Below are 21515 nucleotides of genomic sequence, written 5' to 3' on the forward strand. Positions count from 1 at the left end.
GATTGTTCTTAGCCCTCATGCAAGACTCTCCAGCATTCTCTCTCGGACTGATTACCCGTTGCCGACCCTGCCTGCTCCCGACCTTCATGCCTCGTCGTCGCCCTGGTGAACGCCTCAGTCTTCTGTCCCCGACCACGAGCAGGTAGAAATAAAGCTCATTCTAAAACTACTTCCTTGGTTCCGTGTGCTGCATTTGGGTCTACCTGCGATCTGTTACATTTACACCTTATCTCTGTGTCTCCCTCTCCCCTGACTCTCAGTCTGACGAAGGGTCTCGACCCGAAACGTCACCCATTCCTTCTCTCCGGAGATGCGGCCTGTCCCGCTGAGTTACTCCAGCATTTTATGTCTATCTTCGGTTTAAACCAGCATCTGCAATTCCTTCCTACACTCAGTCTACCCCACGACAGGAGGGGGAGGGGGAGGGGTTGTGCAGTTTGATGGTCACAGGGAAGAAGGATCTCCTGTGGCGTTCTGTGCTGCATCTTGGTGGGACCAGTCTGTTGCTGAAGGTGCTCCTCAGGCTGATTAGTGTATCGCGGAGGGGTGAGTTGTATTGTTTACCAGTGATAGTGATCAGAGCAGGCTTTTGGAAGAATGCGTGGTCACGCCACCTGATGCAACAGTCAAGTCAAGTCAAATTTATTTATAAAAGCACATTTAAAAACAACCCACGTTGACCAAAGTGCTGCACATCAGAGCACGTACTAAAAACACAATAAGAAACAGCGCACAGGCACAAAAAAACAGTTCCAATGGAGCACCACAAAACAAAAATCAACCCCATCAAAACGCTAAAGAATAGAAGTACGGTTTGAGCCTGTACTTCAAAGAGCCGATGGAGGGGGGCAGAGGGAGGGGGTAGCCTGTTCCACAGTCTAGAGGGAGGGGGGCAGAGGGAGGGGGATGGGGTTCCACAGTCTAGAGGGAGGGGGTATGCTGTTCCACAGTCTAGAGGGAGGGGGGCAGAGGGAGGGGGATGGGGTTCCACAGTCTAGAGGGAGGGGGGCAGAGGGAGGGGGGCAGAGGGAGGGGGTATGCTGATCCACAGTCTAGAGGGAGGGGGGCAGAGGGAGGGGGATGGGGTTCCACAGTCTAGAGGGAGGGGGGATGCTGTTCCACAGTCTAGAGGGAGGGGGGCAGAGGGAGGGGGTATGCTGATCCACAGTCTAGAGGGAGGGGGGCAGAGGGAGGGGGTATGCTGATCCACAGTCTAGAGGGAGGGGGGCAGAGGGAGGGGGTATGCTGATCCACAGTCTAGAGGGAGGGGGGCAGAGGGAGGGGGATGGGGTTCCACAGTCTAGAGGGAGGGGGGCAGAGGGAGGGGGATGCTGATCCACAGTCTAGAGGGAGGGGGGGGCAGAGGGAGGGGGTATGCTGATCCACAGTCTAGAGGGAGGGGGTATGCTGTTCCACAGTCTAGAGGGAGGGGGGCAGAGGGAGGGGGATGGGGTTCCACAGTCTAGAGGGAGGGGGGATGCTGTTCCACAGTCTAGAGGGAGGGGGGCAGAGGGAGGGGGTATGCTGTTCCACAGTCTAGAGGGAGGGGGGCAGAGGGAGGGGGATGGGGTTCCACAGTCTAGAGGGAGGGGGGATTCTGTTCCACAGTCTAGAGGGAGGGGGGCAGAGGGAGGGGGATGGGGTTCCACAGTCTAGAGCGAGGGGGCAGAGGGAGGGGGATGGGGTTCCACAGTCTAGAGGGAGGGGGGATTCTGTTCCACAGTCTAGAGGGAGGGGGATGGGGTTCCACAGTCTAGAGGGAGGGGGGCACCGTTCCAGTCTAGGAGCTGCAACCACAGACCATGTTGTGAGCTGGCTGTATTGTTTCCCATGCCCGCCCCTGAGGCGCCGACAGGTTGTGTCCCCCCTCCCCTCCCCGCCCCGTCCCACCCCACCCCGCCGATCTCTGCGTTGTTAGTTTGCGGCAATACAGAGCCGCAGAGGCGGCTGTAGAGAGAACTCTGCCAGTTTTAGCATCTCTCAAGGTCACAGCAGCCGCCGTGAGCCGTGCAGTCACATCCACTCTGCAAACTTAAGTGCTCTGCCAACACCTCCCCCGAGGCCCCAGATTTAGAATCGGCGGCGTATCCAATTCTGCACTGATCCAGTGAGGTGTCATGTTTCCCAGGAATTTTATTCTGAACATTTAGCAGTTCTGTTCTACTTCCCTCTCCTACGATTGCAGTAGGTCCATGCGCTGAATCTCTGAGAGCTTGCAGTGTAAACGACACGGGCCTTAATGAGGACCCTCAGCACAGATGTGATAATGTTATAGTCATATCAGTTTCACGAGAAGGGTCAACCTATTAACAGGGAATGAATATTAGGGATTTGCGCTGATAATCAGATGGAGTTGAACAAGGAAATCTGATTAGGGCCAAGTTAAAGTGCACTTACGATACAAATCAAAAGTCCACTACACTCCTTAAATCAATGTATTTATGGAACATGAAGCATTGCAGAGAGATCACAGTGGATTATATCACAACAGCAAGCTTTCCTCAGTGATATGAAATCCAACCAGAGAAATGTTTAAATATGGGGATGGCAACGTTTCAATGGTGGTTTATTTGTCACTTTATTTGTCACTTTATTTATTTACTTATTTATCTATTTATTAATTTCCCTATGTTCTCTAAATCTCTGTAAAGCGTCTTTGAGTATATGAAAAGCGCTATATAAATAAAATACATTATTATTATTATTACTTGTGCGACTGTACAGTGGAATTCTTTTTGCATTTTTACACATGTGGGCGCCGCCATGTTTTGGCGCCATTCCCAAAGTCCAAATCCTGGTCCGCTGCCCGCTCAGTTCCCGATCCAGGCGAGCCCCAGGCTCCTGCAGGGCCTTCCTCTGTCACCCCCGCACTGCCATCCCTCCCCTCCCCTCCCCTCCCTCGGCTATCTTTGTGCCCTGGGGGTGCCTCGTGCAGCCAACCCTGAAGGCGCTGGAGGCACTAACCCTGGTTCACCCTACCACCGGCCACTGATTGAGGCCTTGCTGTGGCAACGGGCAATGGCTCTCGGGCATTCTCCAATCCCGGTCGGCTAGCTCCCAATCCTATCCAATTCCTCGACACACAAATGCTGGCGTAACCCATTGGGGTCGGGCAGCATCTCTGGAGAGAAGGAATGGGTGACGTTTCGGGTCGAGACCCTTCTTCTCCTTCCCTCCTGACCCGCTGAGTTACACCAGCATTTTGCGCCTATCTTCGATTTAAACCAGCGTCTGCAGTTCTTCCCTGCACTATCCAATTCCTCGCCTGCCGTGATTCTCCCTTCACCAGTGGCAACGTTGGAGACCTGTCTTGCTGCAGGTTCTCCCTTCGTAGGAGAGTGTGTTCCACCCACAGCAACCACGCTCTCAGGAAAATGATATTTATCCCTCTGCCTCTCACCTGATCCTTCTGATATCCCAAGGAAGTCCACAAGCGATTTGTCAAGGAATCCAAAAGGAATTCACAAGGGGCTTTAGACTTTATCTACACCCCACCTACACTTGTCCCACCTGCCTGCATTTAGCCCATAACCCTTCCCAAATTACAACATCTCACACTTAACTCCATTAACCATTCCTCAGTTCAATTTAGTTTGGTTTAGTTTAGAGATACAGCATGGAAACAGGCCCTTCGGCCCACCGGGTCCGTGCTGACCACCGATTCCCACAAATTAACCTTATCCTACACACACTAGGGACAATTTTTACATTCACCAAGCCAATTATCCTACAAAACCTGTAGGTCTTTGGAGTGTGGGAGGAAAGCGAAGATCTCGGAGAAAATCCACGCAGAGAACATGCAAACTCCATACAGACAGCGTCCGTAGTCGGGATCGAACTGGGGTCTCGGGCGCTGCAAGCGCTGTAAGGCAGCAACTCTACCGCTGCGCCACCGTGCCGCCCTGATCAAGATCCTGCTGTGATTTTTGACAACCGTCTTTGCTATCTAGGATCGCACCCACTGTGGTGTCAGCTGCAAATTACTAATCATGCTCCATCCCTGTACATGTGACAATAAAGATGCCAACTAAACCGAGACAGGAGTGCATGTGCCAATACTGCCATCCAGTGGCACAAGCAGTCACACACTCCAGCCTGGGATGTCAGATCCATACAACACCCGTACAACACCCTCGCCCCGACGCTCCGAATCCCCCACCCCTGCCCCTGCTTGTCTGCCCACCCCTCTCTCCTGGGGGGTGCTAGGCAGGGATTAGGTCATGGGTGGCTGAAGGCAAGTTCACCAGGGGAGGAGCAGGGGGAATGAGGGGTGAAGGGGGCATAACTAACTCGAGCTGGTTGGGTTAATGGGCAAAAGGGCTACAGTATATTACTAATGTTTCCCAATTTTTGCCCTTAAGTAAAGATCGTGTGGCACAGTGGCGCAGCGGTAGAGTTGCAGCAGTTAATCCCTGCACACATGTGGGATTGTAGGTAACTACAAATGTGGGATTGGCCTCTGTAAATTGCCCTCAGTGTGTAAGGGGTGGATGTGCAAGTGGGATAATACAGAACTGGTGTGAACAGATGATCGATGGTCAATGTGCACTCGGTGGGCAGAAGGGCCTCTTTCCATGCTGTATCTTTCAATCAATCAAGCATTTAAGAAGGAAATAACTGCAAAAACAAGGGGCATACAGGGATTCTCCAGCACCAAACCATCAACATCCAACCTCTTCATGTGTTTTAATTTCGTTTTGAGATACAGCCCCTTCAACCCTTCGAGTCCACGCCGACCAGCGATCCCCATACACGAACACTATCCTACACACTAGGGACAATTTAGGTGTTATGTTAACTCACTTTCGTATCCACTCCTTACACTTTAGGGGCAATTTACAGTGACCAATTAATCTACAAGTCCGCACGTCTTTGGGATGTGGGAGGAAACCAGAGTACCCAGAAAAGAAGGGACTCCACCCAAAACATCACCCATTCCTTCTCTCCAGAGATGCTGCCTGTCCCACTGAGTTACTCCAGCATCTTGTGTAAGAAAATAACTGCAGATGCTGGTACAAATCGAAGGTATTTATTTCACAAAATGCTGGAGTAACTCAGCAGGTCAGGCAGCATCTCAGGAGAGAAGGAATGGGTGACGTTTCGGGTCGAGACCCTTCTTCAGACTGAAGAAGGGTCTCGACCCGAAACGTCACCCATTCCTTTTCTCCTGAGATGCTGCCTGACCTGCTGAGTTACTCCAGCATTTTGTGAAATAAATACCAGCATCTTGTGTCTATCTTTGGTTCAAACCAGCATCTGCAGCTCCTTCCTACTCACTGCTGTTTCCAGCATTGTCTGTTCTAATGGCAACCTGATGTTTTTGCGTTTGTCTGTGCAGTGGAGTTTAAACCCCTAACCTTTCGACTAAAAGCCCCGAGTGATTGCCACCGAAGCTGCTACTGACACTTAACCCAAGCGCAAACCGTAACCAGCCTGTGCAATAAACACAAAAGTCATGCTGCGCAGAAGCAAACTTTCAAACGGTGAATGGTTTGGTTTGAGTAAGACTTTATTTACAGATGGCCAGCTCCAGAGGCGACAGAATAAACTGCAGATGCTGGAATCTTGAACAAAAACACAAAGTGCTGGAGGAACTCGGCGAGTCAGGTGAGGTAGCGTTTGTGGGGAGAATGGACAGGTGATATTTTGTGTTGGAGTCCTTCTACAGTTTGAATGCGTCATTTCCCTCCACAGATACCGCCTGATCTGCTTGGTTCCTACAGCATGTTGTTTTTAAAGCCTCAGATAAAGATGTGTGAAACCAAAAGTGTAGCAGGTGCTTTACTCACACACAGCCTTGACAAACTGCTCACAGTTTCACCCTCCCACTAGACTGATTGAACAGAACAAGCACAGGAACTCTGTCTGAGCAATGTAACATGTTTTAATCCCTTAGCAGCTACTAAAAATGAACATGAACGATGCAATTGAAAGTTAATCCAGAAAATGTTTTCACGCAAACAGGCATTCGGCAGGTCACAAAGCTTTTGAAAAAAGCGATGTTTTGTATGTGCCCTTTTATCAAAATGTAAGGCTCCACTCACCAGGCCCGGCTTATCACCATGTTTGACCCACAGGCCCGGTTTGTGTTTGCATTGTTAGCCAACATCCTGACTTGTGCCATTTACTGTGATTGTCATGGAAGCAAGTCAAACCGATCCCCTCCAATCTGCTCTGAAATAGCCCACAAGCTTTACCAATTATTACCTCCTGCACATGTAGAGAGTGCCACATGTATGGAACGGTAACTTGGCCACACACCAGATTGTAGTGTGTGACCATGGCTTGGGAACAAGGGTGTAGTAAAGAACAATGTGGTGACGAACAACTGCCACAGAAGGCAGTGGAGGCCGATTCACTGGATGTTTTCAAGAAAGAGTTAGATTTAGCTCTTAGGCTAACAGAATCAAGGGATATGGGGAGAAGGCAGGAACGGGGTACTGATTTTGGATGATCAGCCATGATCATATTGAATGGCGGTGCTGGCTCGAAGGACCGGATGGCCTATTCCTGCACCTATTTTCTATGTTTCTATGTTTCCAATAACTCATCAGCACTGGGCCTGAACATAATAAAACCATTTCAAAATCAAAGTCCGACATTGAGAAAAGGATATAAAGTGAACGACGTGTCATTAGACCGGCAGACAGCAGGATAACAATGCAGTGGCAATGGTGAGCCTCGGGCGGGGAGGGAAGGAGGGCTAGCCCTGGTTGTCTGCTCTTCGTCAGTGTCGCTGGTTGTAGAGGCACCGGGCTAGACTGGCTGCACAGGCATCGTTACAGTCAGAACCTGCCAAGAATGGTGGAGATGGTAAATAAACCCTTCCACCGTAAACGTCGACAACCTTGTGTGTCATTCAGGCTGGAACGTTACGCCTTCCTCTTCTTGTCAGCTGTACAGTGTAAGGCAGGCAAGGTGGCACCCCCTTGCGTGCTCTTTCCAGAGAAGGATCTACTCTCTCATCCGATACAACCGCTCTGCTCTTATAAATCTTCTCTCCCTAGAAATCTATCACCATTTCTAAATGTTCCAATGATATTTTCTTTAACATTCCTGCAGGTCTGACAATCCTATGACCCCCCAGAACTGAAGTCCTTACCTGACCTGATCCGACCAGCGTGCAGCGTAAGTTTACTAGGTTAATTCCCGGAATGGCGGGACTGTCATATGTTGAAAGACTGGAGCGACTAGGCTTGTATACACTGGAATTTAGAAGGATGAGAGGGGATCTTATCGAAACATATAAGATTATTAAGGGGTTGGACACGTTAGAGGCAGGAAACATGTTCCCAATGTTGGGGAAGTCCAGAACCAGGGCTTGCAGTTTAAGAATAAGGGGTAGGCCATTTAGAACGGAGATGAGGAAAAACTTTTTCAGTCAGAGTTGTGAAACTGTGGAATTCTCTGCCTCAGAAGGCAGTGGAGGCCAATTCTCTGAATGTATTCAAGAGAGAGCTAGATAGAGCTCTCAAGGATAGTGGAGTCAGGGGGTATGGGGAGAAGGCAGGAAAGGGGTACTTATTGAGAATGATCAGCCATGATCACATTGAATGGCAGTGCTGGCTCAAAGGACCAAATGGCCTACTCCTGCACCTATTGTCTATTGACCGAACCAATGAGACCGTACAAGCTAGGGTACTGTCCGATTCACCTCTACCCCATTGCGGACATTGGACTTTGTCTATTGATCCGCTGCGCTACAATGCTGAGAACTATATTCTGCATTCTGTATCTTCCCCTTTGCTTTACTGTTCTTGAGTTTAACCTGATTGTATTTATGTACGGTGTTGTCGGATCTAATTGGATAGCGTGGACACACAAAGCTTTTCGCTGTGGCTTGGTACATGTTACAATAATAAACCTATACCTATTCGAATAAATATGTAGGAAAAAAAAATGCAGATGCTGGTTTAAATTGAAGGCAGACACAAAATGCTGGAGTAACTCAGCGAGTCAGGCAGCATCTCGGGAGAGAAGGAATGGGTGACGTTTCTGGTCGAGACCCTTCTTCAGACTGATGTCAGGGGAGGGGGTGGAACCCGGGCGGAACCCGCCCCCTCCCCTGAGATCGGTCTGAAGAAAGGTCTCGACCCGAAACGTCACCCATTCCTTCTCTCCCGAGATGCTGCCTGACCCGCTGAGTTACTCCAGCATTTTGTGCCTACCTATTCGAATAAACCCCTGCCTATTCTACACCTATCCTTATGAACAGTTCACTCCTGCATGATGGTTTTGAGCATGCTTGTGAATCTGCTGGGACCTGTACCGTGGCAGCAGACACCTGGAACAGGTACCACTCCGTTCCTGCCCCATGCCATAACTCACTCGTATCACCGCTGCCTCTCGCTTGTGCAGTTTTAACGCGTGTTGAGATCTTTCCCACATCTCTAGCCCTGAATGTGACTGGAACTCTGCCCGAGTGATAGATTTGGCCTTACCCTGGTGTTTCTGTTGAACTGAGAGCCACTTTCCTCTGGGATTACGTTGTAGGGGATGTAAATATCCAGATGATAAAGGTCAGGCCTCGCCCACAGGACAATCCTGTCCTCGCCCAGATCGAGGAGTAATGATCGCGCCGAATCCTGCAGCACAGAGAGAGTTATGTTTTACAGCAGGGTCTCGATCTGAAACGTCACCCATTCCCTCTCTCCAGAGATGCTGCCCGTCCCTCTGAGTTACCCCAGCTTTCTGTGTCTATCTTTGAGTTTTACAGGGTTGTGTGTGCAATGCTGCGGCCACTTTGCTCATTGGGTTGTGACGGCTCTTCGGTGTCATCCACTGGGTTTCCATCTCAAGCAGGTCAGGCAACATCACTGAGAGGTTAGTTAGCAACTGGAAAGCAGGCCCAAGCAATGCAGGCAAATGGGCCTAGAGGCCGAAGTTTCGCCTGAATCTCAGTACCTGATGATGCAGCACTCCCTCAGCACTGCACTGCGCTGACTGATCCAAACCCTGATGTGGGGTTGAACCCAAAGATACTAGAGGAACCAGATGGACCACTCCATTGAAACCGCCTATACTGAAGTGTAGCACACACAGGAGCCATTTTAGTAAGCAAAACCCGCCGTTCGCTCTGCCTCTCGCAGTGTAATCAGTGTTTTGGGGGAACAGTATGTGTGATGATACCATTAAAATGCAGAATATATCTCATCTATCAACTCACAGATTTTTGTTATTTTTCTTTTTAAATGTTTCTGCACGTTTCTGCCTACTAAAATGGCGCCGTGACGTACTACGGTTTTTAGGGTCGAGTGGTCTATCTTGTTCCTCTAGTATCTTTGGTTGAACCCGCGACAGGCAGTAGAGGCCAATTCACCGGATGGATTTAAGTGAGAGTTAGATAGAGCTCGAGGGGCTAGCGGAATCAAAGGATATGGGGAGAAGGCAGGCACGGGTTACTGATTGTGGATGATCAGCCATGACCACAATGAATGGCGGTGCTAGCTCGAAGGGCCAAATGGACTCCTCCTGCACCTATGTTCTGTTTGTATTCAGACCCAGGCATGAGATTGCTCCTGACAAACACACAGCACTCACCAGATGCAAGGCTCTTGTGTTCCATGCAGAATCAGCTTTCCATTAAAGCTCATTTGGAACTGATCTGCCTATTTGTTAGCGTAGAAAGGAACTGCAGATGCTGGTTAATACCGAAGATAGACACAAAGTACTGGAGTAACTCAGCAGGTAAGGCAGCTTTTTCTCTGTAGAAAAAGGATGGGTGACATTTCTGGTCGGGACCCTTCTTTAGACTCAGTCTGAAGAAGGATCCCGATCTGAATCATCTCCCATCCTTTTTCTCCAGAGATGCTGCTAGACCTGCTGAGTTACTCCAGCACTTTGTGCTTATTTGTTAGCTGTTTTCAAAATCTTAATTGTGGCCATGCAGTGCTTACACAGATCCTACCTGTGTCAGGTCTGTGTGCCCTCGGCCCCGACACAGGGACTGTGTAGAGTCCCTCCGCACCTCCAAGCTAAAGCTAATACTAACCACTTTTGGTAAGGAGATCTCAGCCACCAGGAAGCTGGGGTGTTGGTCTCCGGGCTCGGCCACGATGCTGTACTCCGGCTCCACGCTGCTGCTGCCGCCAGAGGAGGGAGAGTTTCAGTTAATAATCACCTTGCAATGCACATTCCTCATGGACATTCCAACTACCTTGGAACAGTCGATCCCGACTACGGGTGCACGTTCTTCCCGAGACCTGCGCGGGTTTTCTCCGAGATCTTCAGTTTCCTCCCACGCTCCAAAGACGTGCAAGTATTTAGGTTTATTGGCTTGGTAACTGTAAAAATTGTCCCTAGTGGGTGTAGAATGGTGCTAGTGTGCGGGGATCGCAGGTCAGCGCGGACCCGGTGGGCCAAAAGGGCCTGTTTCCGCGCTGTATCTCCAAACTAAACAAGATCCCCAAGCCCAGGTGAATGGAGACACTAGCACTCAGTACAAGCAAACAGCACAGAAACAGGCCCTTCAAGCCGACCATCAAGCACACATTTACACTAATCCTACACTGGAAGCACAAGGAAATGCAGATGCTCGTTTATGAATTAAAGACACAAAGTGCTGGAGTAACTCTGCAGGTCAGTCAGCAACCTTGGAGGACATGAATACATAACGTTCTGGGTTGGGATCGTGTTCATTTACACTAGTCCTACACTGGGTGCATTTTATTCTCGCCAGCATTCTCTAGATTCGACCACTCACCCACACACTAGGGGTGATTTACGGCAACCGATCACCCTACGGACTCGCATGTCTTTGGGGTGTGGGGGGAACTGGAGCACCCAGGGAATACCCGCCCAGTCACGGGGAGAACGTGCAAACTCCACACACGACACAGGTCTGAGGCCAGGGTCCAACCTGGGAGGCTGGAGTTGAGAGTTAGCATTCGTCTGACAAACGATCAGTCTTCTACCTGACATTACCTTTCCACTTCCGATACAAGAGGCTTTGTGCCGCTTCCTGTGGACGTGGTGCTGGTGAAACAAAACAGGACAGTGTGTGTTTAGTGATTACACCGTACTGGTTTGTGATACGATGCCCTCTACTAGTTTTAAACTTGGTACAAAAACATGTGCAGCAGCTGGTACCCAGTGATACAAAGCCGTCTGGAGAAGGGTCTCGACCCGAAACGTCACCCATTCCTTCTCTCCTAAGGTGCTGCCTGACCCGCTGAGATTTAAACTTTAAAATGTGAATAACGTAAAAAATATAACACCGATTTCAATGAAACGTCTTCCATTAGCACCAAAGGGACGACGGTGAGTAAGGTGGGCCTAAAATTGTCGCGCTATCGTGTACAGTTTTGGCAGTAGTTCAGGAACAAACAAACAAACAAACGAGAGTTTGAGTATATAGATTGTGTTACATCTAAAAGTTCAAAGTGTGTTGCAGTGGCAATTTGGAACAGCATCTGAATATCTGCCACTTTTTCAAACGAGAGGATTTACAGTGTTTTATTGCATTGTGTTTTTTAACAATGACATGTTGCTGACATACAATGAATCAATAATTTACTTAAGTTGCTATGTAAAGTGAATTTTTTCTTTCAGTTTGTTACCTGGATTTCAGCTCCTGGATGATAGGTTTTGATTTTGTTCGAATGTTCTGCTCTGCCATAGACCCAAGGAACTTTCTGTTCTTCAACATTCGCCATTCTGGGAAGAAGGGAATTGTTAATGATTCCAGTAAACCTGGTTGGAACTTCTTCTGCCACTACAGCCTGCGATTAGACACAGATGATGAATACCCCACTGTCTACTGGAGGTGGGAGAGCACACTGGAGTAAGCACCAAATTTAGATTCAGTTTTATCGGAAGAGTGTTTGAACGTTTGGAGTTTGTACTTTCTCCCCGAGGCCAAGTCAGTGGATATTTTTAAGGCAGAGATAGATAGATTTTTGATTAGTACGGGTGTCGTGGGTTATGGGGAGAAGGCGATACGAATGGGGTGAGAAGGGAGAGATAGATCAGCCATGATTCAATGGCGGAGTAGACTGGATGGGCTGAATGGCCTAATTCTACTCCTATTGCTTATCACCTTATGACCTGCGTGGGTTTTCTCCGGGTGCTCTGGTTTCCTCCCACACTCCAAAGACGTACAGGTTTGTTGGTTGATTAGCTTGGGTAAAATTGTAAATCGTCCCTAGTGTGTGTAGGATAGTGTTAATGTGCAGGGATTGCTGGACAGCACAAACTCAGTGGATAGTATCTAAATTAAACTAAACCAAACAGCCGAATGGCCTCCTCCTGCACCTATTGTCTATTGCCATTTATCTCTGCAGATCTTCCTGTTATTGTACATTGAGGAGCTGAAAGATCATCAGTGAGCTGGAAACCCATCATAAGTTCAAAAGTTCTACGAGCAGAATTGGCCCATTCGGCCCATCAAGTCTACTCCGCCATTCAATCATGGCTGATCTATCTTTCCCTCTGAACCCCATTCTCAAGGAGACAGAAGCCCAGCAAGCAGATGGAAGACACTCGTAAAAATCCTTTGGATTGAAGGGTCATGGAGCATGTGCGAAAAATAGAACCGATGATATGTTGGTATCATTTAAATTTTGGAACCGAATGGAATGCTGCCATGTGCTACGAATTACCAATGTATGATGTGAAATGACATGTATTTACAAATTTTATGAATGAAGTTTAACCTCGTGGATAAAGGATTGAGTGAATGACCTGGAGAGTGTCACACCTTGCTAATGTGCCTCCAGCAAATGGCCATGCTGGCTCAGCAAGTGAGGTTTCATTCAGTGTCAGACCAGCGAGGAGCATTAGTTAACATTTTGAGGACAATCTGAAGAAAACTTACCTCGGGACATCTCCAAGTTGTACTTGTTGTCTAAACCTTCAAACCCAATTGTCATGAAAAACTCCATGAAGAGTTTATTGTTCTGTGTTAAAAACAAGTATGAAAAATGTTTAAATTCTTGCCTTAAATTATAAAGACTTGCATTTATACATTGCTTTAAAAATGATTCTGTGCTTTACAGTCACTGAAGAACTTCTCAACTTGCGACACAGGATGTGTGGCAGCTGATGTGCCCGCAACAGGTCCCTTCAACAAGCAAGGTGATACCAGCCATGTAACGGGTGAGTGTGGGGAGACTAGATTTAGATTTAGAGATACAGCACGGAGACAGGCCCTTCGGCCCACCGAGTCCGCGCCGCCCAGCGATCCCCGCACATTAACACTATCCTACACACACTAGGGATAATTTTTACATTTACCCAGTCAATTAACCTACATACCTGTACGACTTTGGAGTGTGGGAGGAAACCGAAGATCTCGAAGAAAACCCACCCAGGTCACGGGGAGAACGTACAAACTCCGTACAGATGGCGCCCGTAGTCAGGATCGAACCTGAGTCTCCGGCGCTGCATTCGCTGTAAGGCAGCAACTCTACCGCTGCGCCACCGTGCCGCCCCAGAGGGACACCCTAGAGGGACACCCATGCATGATTGTGCGACATGACCTTTAGTGACAGAGCAGGTGGATCTTGATTTAATTTGAAACTGCCTTGGCTGCACTTAAGAAGAATTTCACAACTTGTCAGTTTAGAGTCTACTTAAAGAATGGGGTGGAAACAGAAACAGCAGCGTCTCGCAATAGATGCAAGATAATCATCCTAGGAAAATACAGTGAGTTGAGAATAGTGACAGATAAACTCTGTGCACAAAATCGGTCTCAGCCATTTAGAGCTTTGATTGAAATTTCCGATCAGATAAGCTGTACATGTGTGTTTTAGAGAGCACACTGACTGGCTGCATCACGGCCCATTTCAGCAATTCGAACACCCAGGATTTAAGGTGATTACAGACACTGTAATCACTGCCCGGTCCATCACAGGTACTGACCCCCCCCCCCCCCCCCCATCATCAAAGGGGTCTATTGCATGCACTGCTTCAAAACGGCAGCCAATATCATCAAAGACCCACACCACCCAGGCTGGTCGGCGTGGACTGGGTGGGCCGAAGGGCCTGTTTCCGCTCTGTATCTCTGAAGTAAAGTCTAATTACGTGACCATAAGATTATATATGACAGGAGCAGAACTAGGCCATTCGGCCCATCAAGTCTACTCCGCCATTCAATCATGGCTGATCTATCTCTCCCTCCTAGCCCCATTCTCCTGCCTACCTGGAGTACTGTGTGCAGTTTTGGTCTCCAAATTTGAGGAAGGATATTCTTGCTATGGAGGGCGTGCAGCGTAGGTTCACTAGGTTAATTCCCGGAATGGCGGGACTGTCGTATGTTGAAAGGCTGGAGCGATTGGGCTTGTATACACTGGAATTTAGAAGGATGAGGGGGGGATCTTATTGAAACATATAAGATAATTAGGGGATTGGACACATTAGAGGCAGGAAACATGTTCCCAATGTTGGGGGAGTCCAGAACAAGGGGCCACAGTTTAAGAATAAGGGGTAGGCCATTTAGAACAGAGATGAGGAAGAACTTTTTCAGTCAGAGAGTGGTGAAGGTGTGGAATTCTCTGCCTCAGAAGGCAGTGGAGGCCAGTTCGTTGGATGCTTTGAAGAGAGAGCTGGATAGAGCTCTTAAGGATAGCGGAGTGAGGGGATATGGGGAGAAGGCAGGAACGGGGTACTGATTGAGAGTGATCAGCCATGATCGCATTGAATGGCGGTGCTGGCTCGAAGGGCTGAATGGCCTACTCCTGCACCTATTGTCTATTGTCTATTGTCTATTGTTCTCCCCATAACCCCCAACACCAATCAAGAATCTATCTATCTCTGCCTTCAATGTGTCCACTGACTTGGCCTCCACCGCCGTCTGTGGCAAATAATTCCAGATTCACCACCCTTGAAACCCATCAACGTGAATAATTAAATCTTACACGAATTTTGTTGTAAAAAGTCGGATTGATGACGATGTCATATGCAGTACATCCATTCCCACCTGTAAAATAAAATACATTTAGAAACATAGAAAAGTAGGCCATTCGGCCCTTCGTGCCAGCACCGCCATTCAATATGATCATGGCTGATCACCTAAAATCAGTACCCCGTTCCCGTTTTTTCCCCATATCGCTTAATTCCTTTAGCCCCAAGAGCTAAATCTAACTCTCTCATGAAAACATCCAATGAATCGGCCTCCACTGCCTTCACGCAAAGCCATTTGAATCACGCAAATCCATTTTTTTTCCTGATAATATTTTTGCTTCGCTGCTGTTTTGCTGCCACAGTCTTCCACTGCAACAGATGTCCACTAGCACCTTAGCCATGAGGGCTTACTGTGTATGGTTTTCCAGGCTGGCCACTGTACTGCAGAAGTAGAGGTCCTTCAGGCCCACAACGTCCATGCTGAACACAATACCAAGCCAAACCAATCCCCTCTGCCTGCACGTGATCCATATCCCTCCATCCCCTGAATATGCACGTGTCCTTCCAAAAGCTCATATATGCCACTGTTGTATCTGCCTGCACCATCACCCAGGCACAGCATTCCACCCATCCACCACTCTTTGTTGACAAAACCATTCCTGCACATCCCCTTTAAACTTTGTCCCTCTCACCTTAAACTGCTGCCCTCTAGTCCTTGACATTTCCACCCTGGGGAAAAAAGGTACTGACTGTCTATCTTATCTATGCCTCTCAAAATTGTACCTATTTTCATCTCTCAACCTCCAACGTTCCAGTTTATCCGATCTCTTCTTTTAGTTAATACCCTGTAACACAGGCAACGGCCTGGTTCTCCTCTACTGCATCCTCTCCAAAGCCTCCACATCTTTTCAGAAATAAGGTCATAAGATCAGAAGTGAAAGGAGCAGAATTAGGCCATTCGGCCCATCAAGTCTGCTCTGCCTTTTCAATCATCGGCTGATCTACCTCTCCCTCCTAACCCCATTCTCCTGCCTTCTCCTCATAACCCCTGTCACCTGTACTAATGAAGAATCTATCCATCTCTGCCTTAAAATTTTGCATTGAATGGGACGACCAGAAATGCACACAGTGCTCCAAATGCGGTCTAACCAAAGTGATACAGCAGCATCATTCTCCACGTCCAATCTTGCCTTTGACCGAAAATAACGTCAAGCTCAGCACAAACCTGATCTACAGATTGCTGCTGTACTGAGTGGTCCTATGCACCAGGCTCTTGAGTGGAGAGGAGAGAGTTTACTCAACACCACCTTCCTCCTCCCACCCTGCTGCACAAATACCTACTGTTGTCAACTTCGGCATGAGGTTCCCCCAGGCTCATGGGAATCCTATATCCTGAAGGGTCTTCGGATTCCAGCAAGGTCACCAGATCCTCCTCGGAGAGATCGGGCGGAGGTGGGATTTGATCAGAATTGCAGACGTTAATGAAAATCTTCTCGCTGCTTCTGGTCTTTGCCTTCACACAGAAGCCTGTGAAAAGGGAGATGCATTTACAAGATCATTCATCATCTTTGCACTCCAGCTTTATAAAATGCTTCCCTCTACCACAGGCAACCATGGCTTCGGCTGACTTCATTCCAAGCTCAAGAGACCCTTCCTGCCCAATTTCCTGCGCTCTCTTTAACCTTGTGTGGAAAGGAACTGCAGATGCTAACATATATTCCAAAGATGGACACAAAGTGCTGGAGATAGACACAAAGGACCCATATCAGTCTGAAGAAGGGTTTCGATCCAAAATGTCACCCATTCCTTCTCTCCAGAGATGCCGCCCATCCCGCTGAGCTACTCCAGCAATTTGTTTCTTTCTTCGATTTAAACCAGCATCTGCAGTTCTTTCCTCAACCATTATCAATGTCATTCTGAGAGGGTTTTTTTTAATCCTTACCTGGCTGTGGTCTGATCTGCTTGGATTCCTGTGCTGTTGGAAGGCTGCCCTGCATCTCTTTTGCAGCCTGCAGGGAAAGAGAAAGCCAATAAACAATTGCATTTTTAGCAAATAATAATGAAGTGCTGGAAGAACTCAGTGCTGGAAGAACTCAGCAGATGTTCAGCATCTGTGGAGGCAATCAGTAGATGACAATTCGGGTCTGGACCCTTCAGGGAATGTAGATACCAAGAACTGCGGATGCTGGTTTATACCGAAGATTTTCACAAAGTGCTGGAGTAACTCAACGGGTCAGGCAGCATCTCTGGAGTAAAAGGATGGGCGATGTTTCAGGTCGGGACCCTTCTTCCGACTGAATTGAATACGTGTACCGAGGTACAGAGAAAAGCTTTTGTGTTGAGCGTCATCCAGTCAGCGAAAAGACTATACATGGTTAGAATCAAGCGACCCACAGTGCAGGGATTAACATTTAGTGCAAGATAAAGTCCAGGGAAGTCCGAGTAAAGATAGTCCGAAGGTCTCCAATGTGGTAGATGGTAGGTCAGAACTGCTGGTAGACACAACGATGCTGGAGTAACTCAGCGGGAGAGGCAGCATCTCTGGAGAGAAGAAATGGGTGACGTTTCGGGTCGAGAACCTTCCTCAGACTTGAAGAAGGTCAGAACTGCTCTCTAGTTCATAATATGGTTCAGTTGCCTGATAACAGCAGCAAAAACTATTCCTGAATCTGGAGGTGTGCGTTTTCAAACTTCTGTACGTCTTGCCTGATGGGAGAGGGGGAGGGGGGGGGGGGGGGGGGGGGAAGAGGGAGTGACCGGGGTGAGACTCGTACTTGATTGAGCTGCTGGCCTTGCGGAGTCAGCGTGAAGTGAAGATGGAGCTAATGGAAGAGAGGTTGGTTTGCGTGATGGCCTGGGCTACATGCACATCTCTCCCTCGGATGGAGCCATGCTCTGATGCATTGCTATAAATTTAAAGCGATCAGGTTTACTGGAAGATCTATAATACAACTGTGAAACATCTACAGAAATTGTGAATTACAAGTTTTTGGCATATTAGTTGGAATATGATTACAATTAAAATACAATTGTATAATATGATGGTCTGGAAAATCCAGTAGTCTGGCATCACTTAAGTCTGAAGTGTTACGGATTAATAGAATGACAAAGCCGAGGGGGAGATGGGGGTCACCATGCTTACGTACCTGGAGTAGCAATTGTTCATACAGTTCATCATCTTCGTTCATCTCATCTGAGAGCAAGCTTCTGTCTGTCGTCGCTGCCATGGCCCAACTTGCAGAGTGTGTAAAACCCACTAAGACTTCTCAAAATTGGCAGAGAAGTGAGTATCAAAGCCAATATGACTGTCACTGTTGGAAAAACACACAAAGACATTATTCTGACAATGCTCCAGTTTGCATCCATGAGCCCTGACTCTTTTCGAGTTAAAATTATGACTTTGCTCAATAGGAAAGTGCTACCAAACTAGCTCTGCTGCTATGCTGATGGGTAGCCTCTAGTTCACATTGATGTTGGCTACTGGAATGCAGAAAGCTACAACAGAGGAACAGGCCCTTTGGCCCACAATGTCCGTGCCGAAGATGATGCCAACATTAGTTTAGTTTAGAGATACAGCGCAGAAACAGGCCCTTCGGACCATCGAGTCCGCGCCAACCAATGATCCCTGCACACTATCCCTATCCTGCACACACTAGGGTAAAATTACAATTATTACAAGCCAATTAACCTACAGACATGTACATCTTTGGAGTGTGTGGGAGGAAACCGGAGAAAACCCATGCGGTCACAGAGAGAATGTACAAACTCCGTACAAACAGCAACCGTAGTCAGGACTGAATCCGGGTCTCTGGCGTTGTAAGGCAACTCTACTACTGTGTCACCATGCTGCAAAGTAATTGCCTGCACGTGATCCATATCCCTCCATTCCCTGGATATCCAAAAAGCAACTTAAATGCCACTATTGTATCTGCCTCACCACCACTGGCAGCGTGTTCCAGGCAACCACTCTGTAAAAAGCTTACGCCACACATCTACTTTAAACTTTGTCCCTCTTTTCTTTACGCGATGCCTTCAGTCATTGACACTTGCTACGATTAAACTCGATCTGCCATTTCTCCGCCCCTTTCTGCAGCTGATCGATGTCCTGCTGTCTACTTTGCCAGCCATCCTCGCGGTCTGCCACCCTCCAGCAACCTTGATGCCATCTGCAAGCCCAACTATTTTGGGAGTCTAATGTGGGGCATGGGAATGCCCATGTCCTGCGGCAGGATGCTGACTTGTCCGGTAAATTGCATCAAATAAGAACTTAGGATACAAAATGCTGGAGTAACTCAGCGGGACAAGCAGCATCTCTGGAGAGAAGGAATGGGTGACGTTTCAGGTCGAGACCCTTCCTCAGACTGATGTCAGGGGAGCAGGCGGGACAAAGATAGAATGTAGACAGAGACAGTAAGATTAGTGGGTGAACTGGGATGGGGGAGAGATGGAGAGAGAGAAAGCAAGGGTTATCTGAAGTTAGAGAACTCAATGTTCATACCGCTGGGGTGTAAACTACCCAAGCGAAATACGAGGTGCTGTTCCTTCTTAGGACTTAGAACTTAGGACAGTCTGAAGAGGGGTCTCGACCCGAAAAATCACCCATTCCTTCTCTCCAGAGATGCTGCCTGTACCGTTGAGTTACTCCAGCACTTTGCGTCTAACTTAGACAGATACATTGACTTCTCTAATGGGTAGCTTATACTGCAGCGGTGTGAAGATTGACTTCTCTAACTTCATGTAACCCTTGCTTTCCCCCTCTCTCTACATCCCTCCCCCATCCTAGTTCTCCAACCAGTCTGACAGTCCCCCTGATTACATTTTATCTTCGCTGCTAAACAATGGTCCTCCGCTAGGTCCTTCGTCAGTCTGAAGAAGGGTCTCGACCTGAAACGTCACCCATTCCTTCTCTCCTGAGATGCTGCCTGACCTGCTGAGTTACTCCAGCATTTTGTGAATAAATACCTTCGATTTGTACCAGCATCTGTAGTTATTTTCTTATACTCCGCTAAACAATGGTCTATTCTACATTTTCCCTGAGCTTAGTCCCTTTTCGATGTTTCGCTCTCACACCTTACACTTCCCCATCTCTGTGTCTTCTTCTCCCCTGACTCTTGGTCTGAAGCCGCCTCCAGTTTAAATTCCATTTGGAATATTTTGGAGGACCAAGAAACAAGAACCCGAAAGGTCACCCATTCCTTCTCTCCAGAGATGCCGCCAGTCCCGCTGAGATACTCGTCTCCAGCATTTTGTGTCAGCCATGATCACAATGAATGGGTTAGGGTTAGGGTCGAAGGGCCGAATGGCCTCCTCCTGCACCTGCTGTGTGTCTGCGACCATTCCTATCCTCGGTGTAAACCAGCATCTGTAGTCTCTTCCTCCTGCAGTTTCTACTCAAATAACAACTTGGGTTGTTCTGTTCCTGGTGCATCCCGACAGGTAAACACCCCCTGGTTTGCTGACCCACTGCCCTGCTAGCCCCCCCCCCCCCACTCCACCCATCCCCCCCCCAACTCCACCCATCCCCCCCCCACTCCACCCACCCCCCCCCCACTCCACCCATCCCCCCCCCCCCACTCCACCCATCCCCCCCCCACTCCACCCATCCCCCCCCCACTCCACCCATCCCCCCCCCCACTCCACCCACCCCCCCCCCCACTCCACCCATCCCCCCCCCCCCACTCCACCCACCCCCCCCCCCCCCCCCCACTCCACCCATCCCCCCCCCACTCCACCCATCCCCCCCCCCACTCCACCCATCCCCCCCCCCCACTCCACCCATCCCCCCCCCCATCATACCCCCCCCATCATCATCCCCCCCCCCCCATTCCACCCATCCCCCCCCCCACCCACCCATCATCGCCCCGAACGGCCGCCCGGCCCGGCGCCCACCTGCTGCCCCCCGATCCCCGTTGCTATGGGCGCCTCCCCATCCCTTCTTCCCCCGACAACTACAACCCACGGAGAAAAGGGCCGAGTAAAAAAATTGTTTTTTAAAATAACAAAGCAATTCAATGGCGCAGCGTCCCTGAGCCCAAGCAGAACCTGCAACGTACGTGTGGGAGGAAGGAACCGCAGGTGCTGGTAAACACCGAGGATAAGACACAAAGTGGGGACGGGCAGCATATATGGGAGGGGGGGGGTCTGGTCAGGGCCCTCCTTCAGACTGGAAAATGAAAGTAAAGACACTCGGGGAAGGGGTTGGCTGGAGAGAGGTTGTGGGTTTAATTTACAGTGGGGGGGGGGGGGGTGAGGAAATGTGGAAGGGGGTGAACAAGGGGGAGCGAACAAGGGAAGGGGGCGCTTGTTCTCCTGCCCGGGGGAAGGGTGTCGGCGCGGGACAGGGCGCGGTTGACCTTCTTCCGGCGGGTGAGGGCAGTGATGGCCGACAGCGGCGCGCGGCACAAGCCCAGCGTCAGCGACATCTTCAGCAGCATGAGCTACGGGCCGGCCCGGGAGAGCGCCGACATCGCGCAGGTCGGCACCGGGGGGGTTGAGGGGGTGGGGGTTGAGGGAGTGAGGGGTTGTGAGGGGGTGGGGGGGGTTGAGGGGTGGTGGGAGGGGTTGAGGGGGTGTGGGTGGAGGGTTGAGGGAGTGAGGGCTTGGGGGGGTTGAGGGGGTGTGGGTGGAGGTGGTGGATTGAGGGGTGAAGGGTTGAGGGAGTAGGGGGGTTGAGG

The 21515-nt window shown here is 49.3% G+C and overlaps 2 protein-coding genes across 8 annotated transcripts in view; one reads left to right on the top strand and one right to left on the bottom strand.

Annotated features, from left to right (window-relative positions):
* Nucleotides 1–1913: 1913 nt before the first annotated feature.
* Nucleotides 1914–21310, bottom strand: pih1d1 (PIH1 domain containing 1). 7 transcript variants are annotated; one of them, XM_078430812.1, is made up of 11 exons: nucleotides 21195–21310; nucleotides 17988–18152; nucleotides 16784–16850; nucleotides 16183–16368; nucleotides 14856–14917; nucleotides 12815–12896; nucleotides 11559–11655; nucleotides 10924–10974; nucleotides 9992–10082; nucleotides 8442–8585; nucleotides 1914–2303 (listed from the first exon to the last, which is right to left on the bottom strand). In XM_078430812.1, exons 2-11 carry the CDS (start codon nucleotides 18066–18068, stop codon nucleotides 2250–2252), a joined length of 915 nt encoding a protein of 304 aa, XP_078286938.1. In that variant the 5' UTR covers nucleotides 18069–18152; nucleotides 21195–21310; the 3' UTR covers nucleotides 1914–2249. The 7 variants fall into 7 exon arrangements, with proteins under 7 accessions (XP_078286938.1, XP_078286937.1, XP_078286936.1 ...); XM_078430811.1 differs by lacking the exon at nucleotides 21195–21310 and adding an exon at nucleotides 20895–21031; XM_078430810.1 differs by lacking the exon at nucleotides 21195–21310 and adding an exon at nucleotides 20731–20777.
* Nucleotides 21201–21515, top strand: part of aldh16a1 (aldehyde dehydrogenase 16 family, member A1) — a 53063-nt gene continuing 52748 nt past the window's right edge. The window contains exon 1 of the mRNA XM_078430807.1: nucleotides 21201–21315. Within this exon, the coding sequence (XP_078286933.1) occupies nucleotides 21220–21315 (96 nt within the window). The 5' untranslated portion in view covers nucleotides 21201–21219. The remainder of the gene's footprint in view (nucleotides 21316–21515) is intronic.

This window comes from Rhinoraja longicauda, chromosome 40 (genome assembly GCF_053455715.1).
Source record: "Rhinoraja longicauda isolate Sanriku21f chromosome 40, sRhiLon1.1, whole genome shotgun sequence".
Classification (NCBI taxonomy): Eukaryota; Metazoa; Chordata; class Chondrichthyes; order Rajiformes; family Arhynchobatidae; genus Rhinoraja; species Rhinoraja longicauda.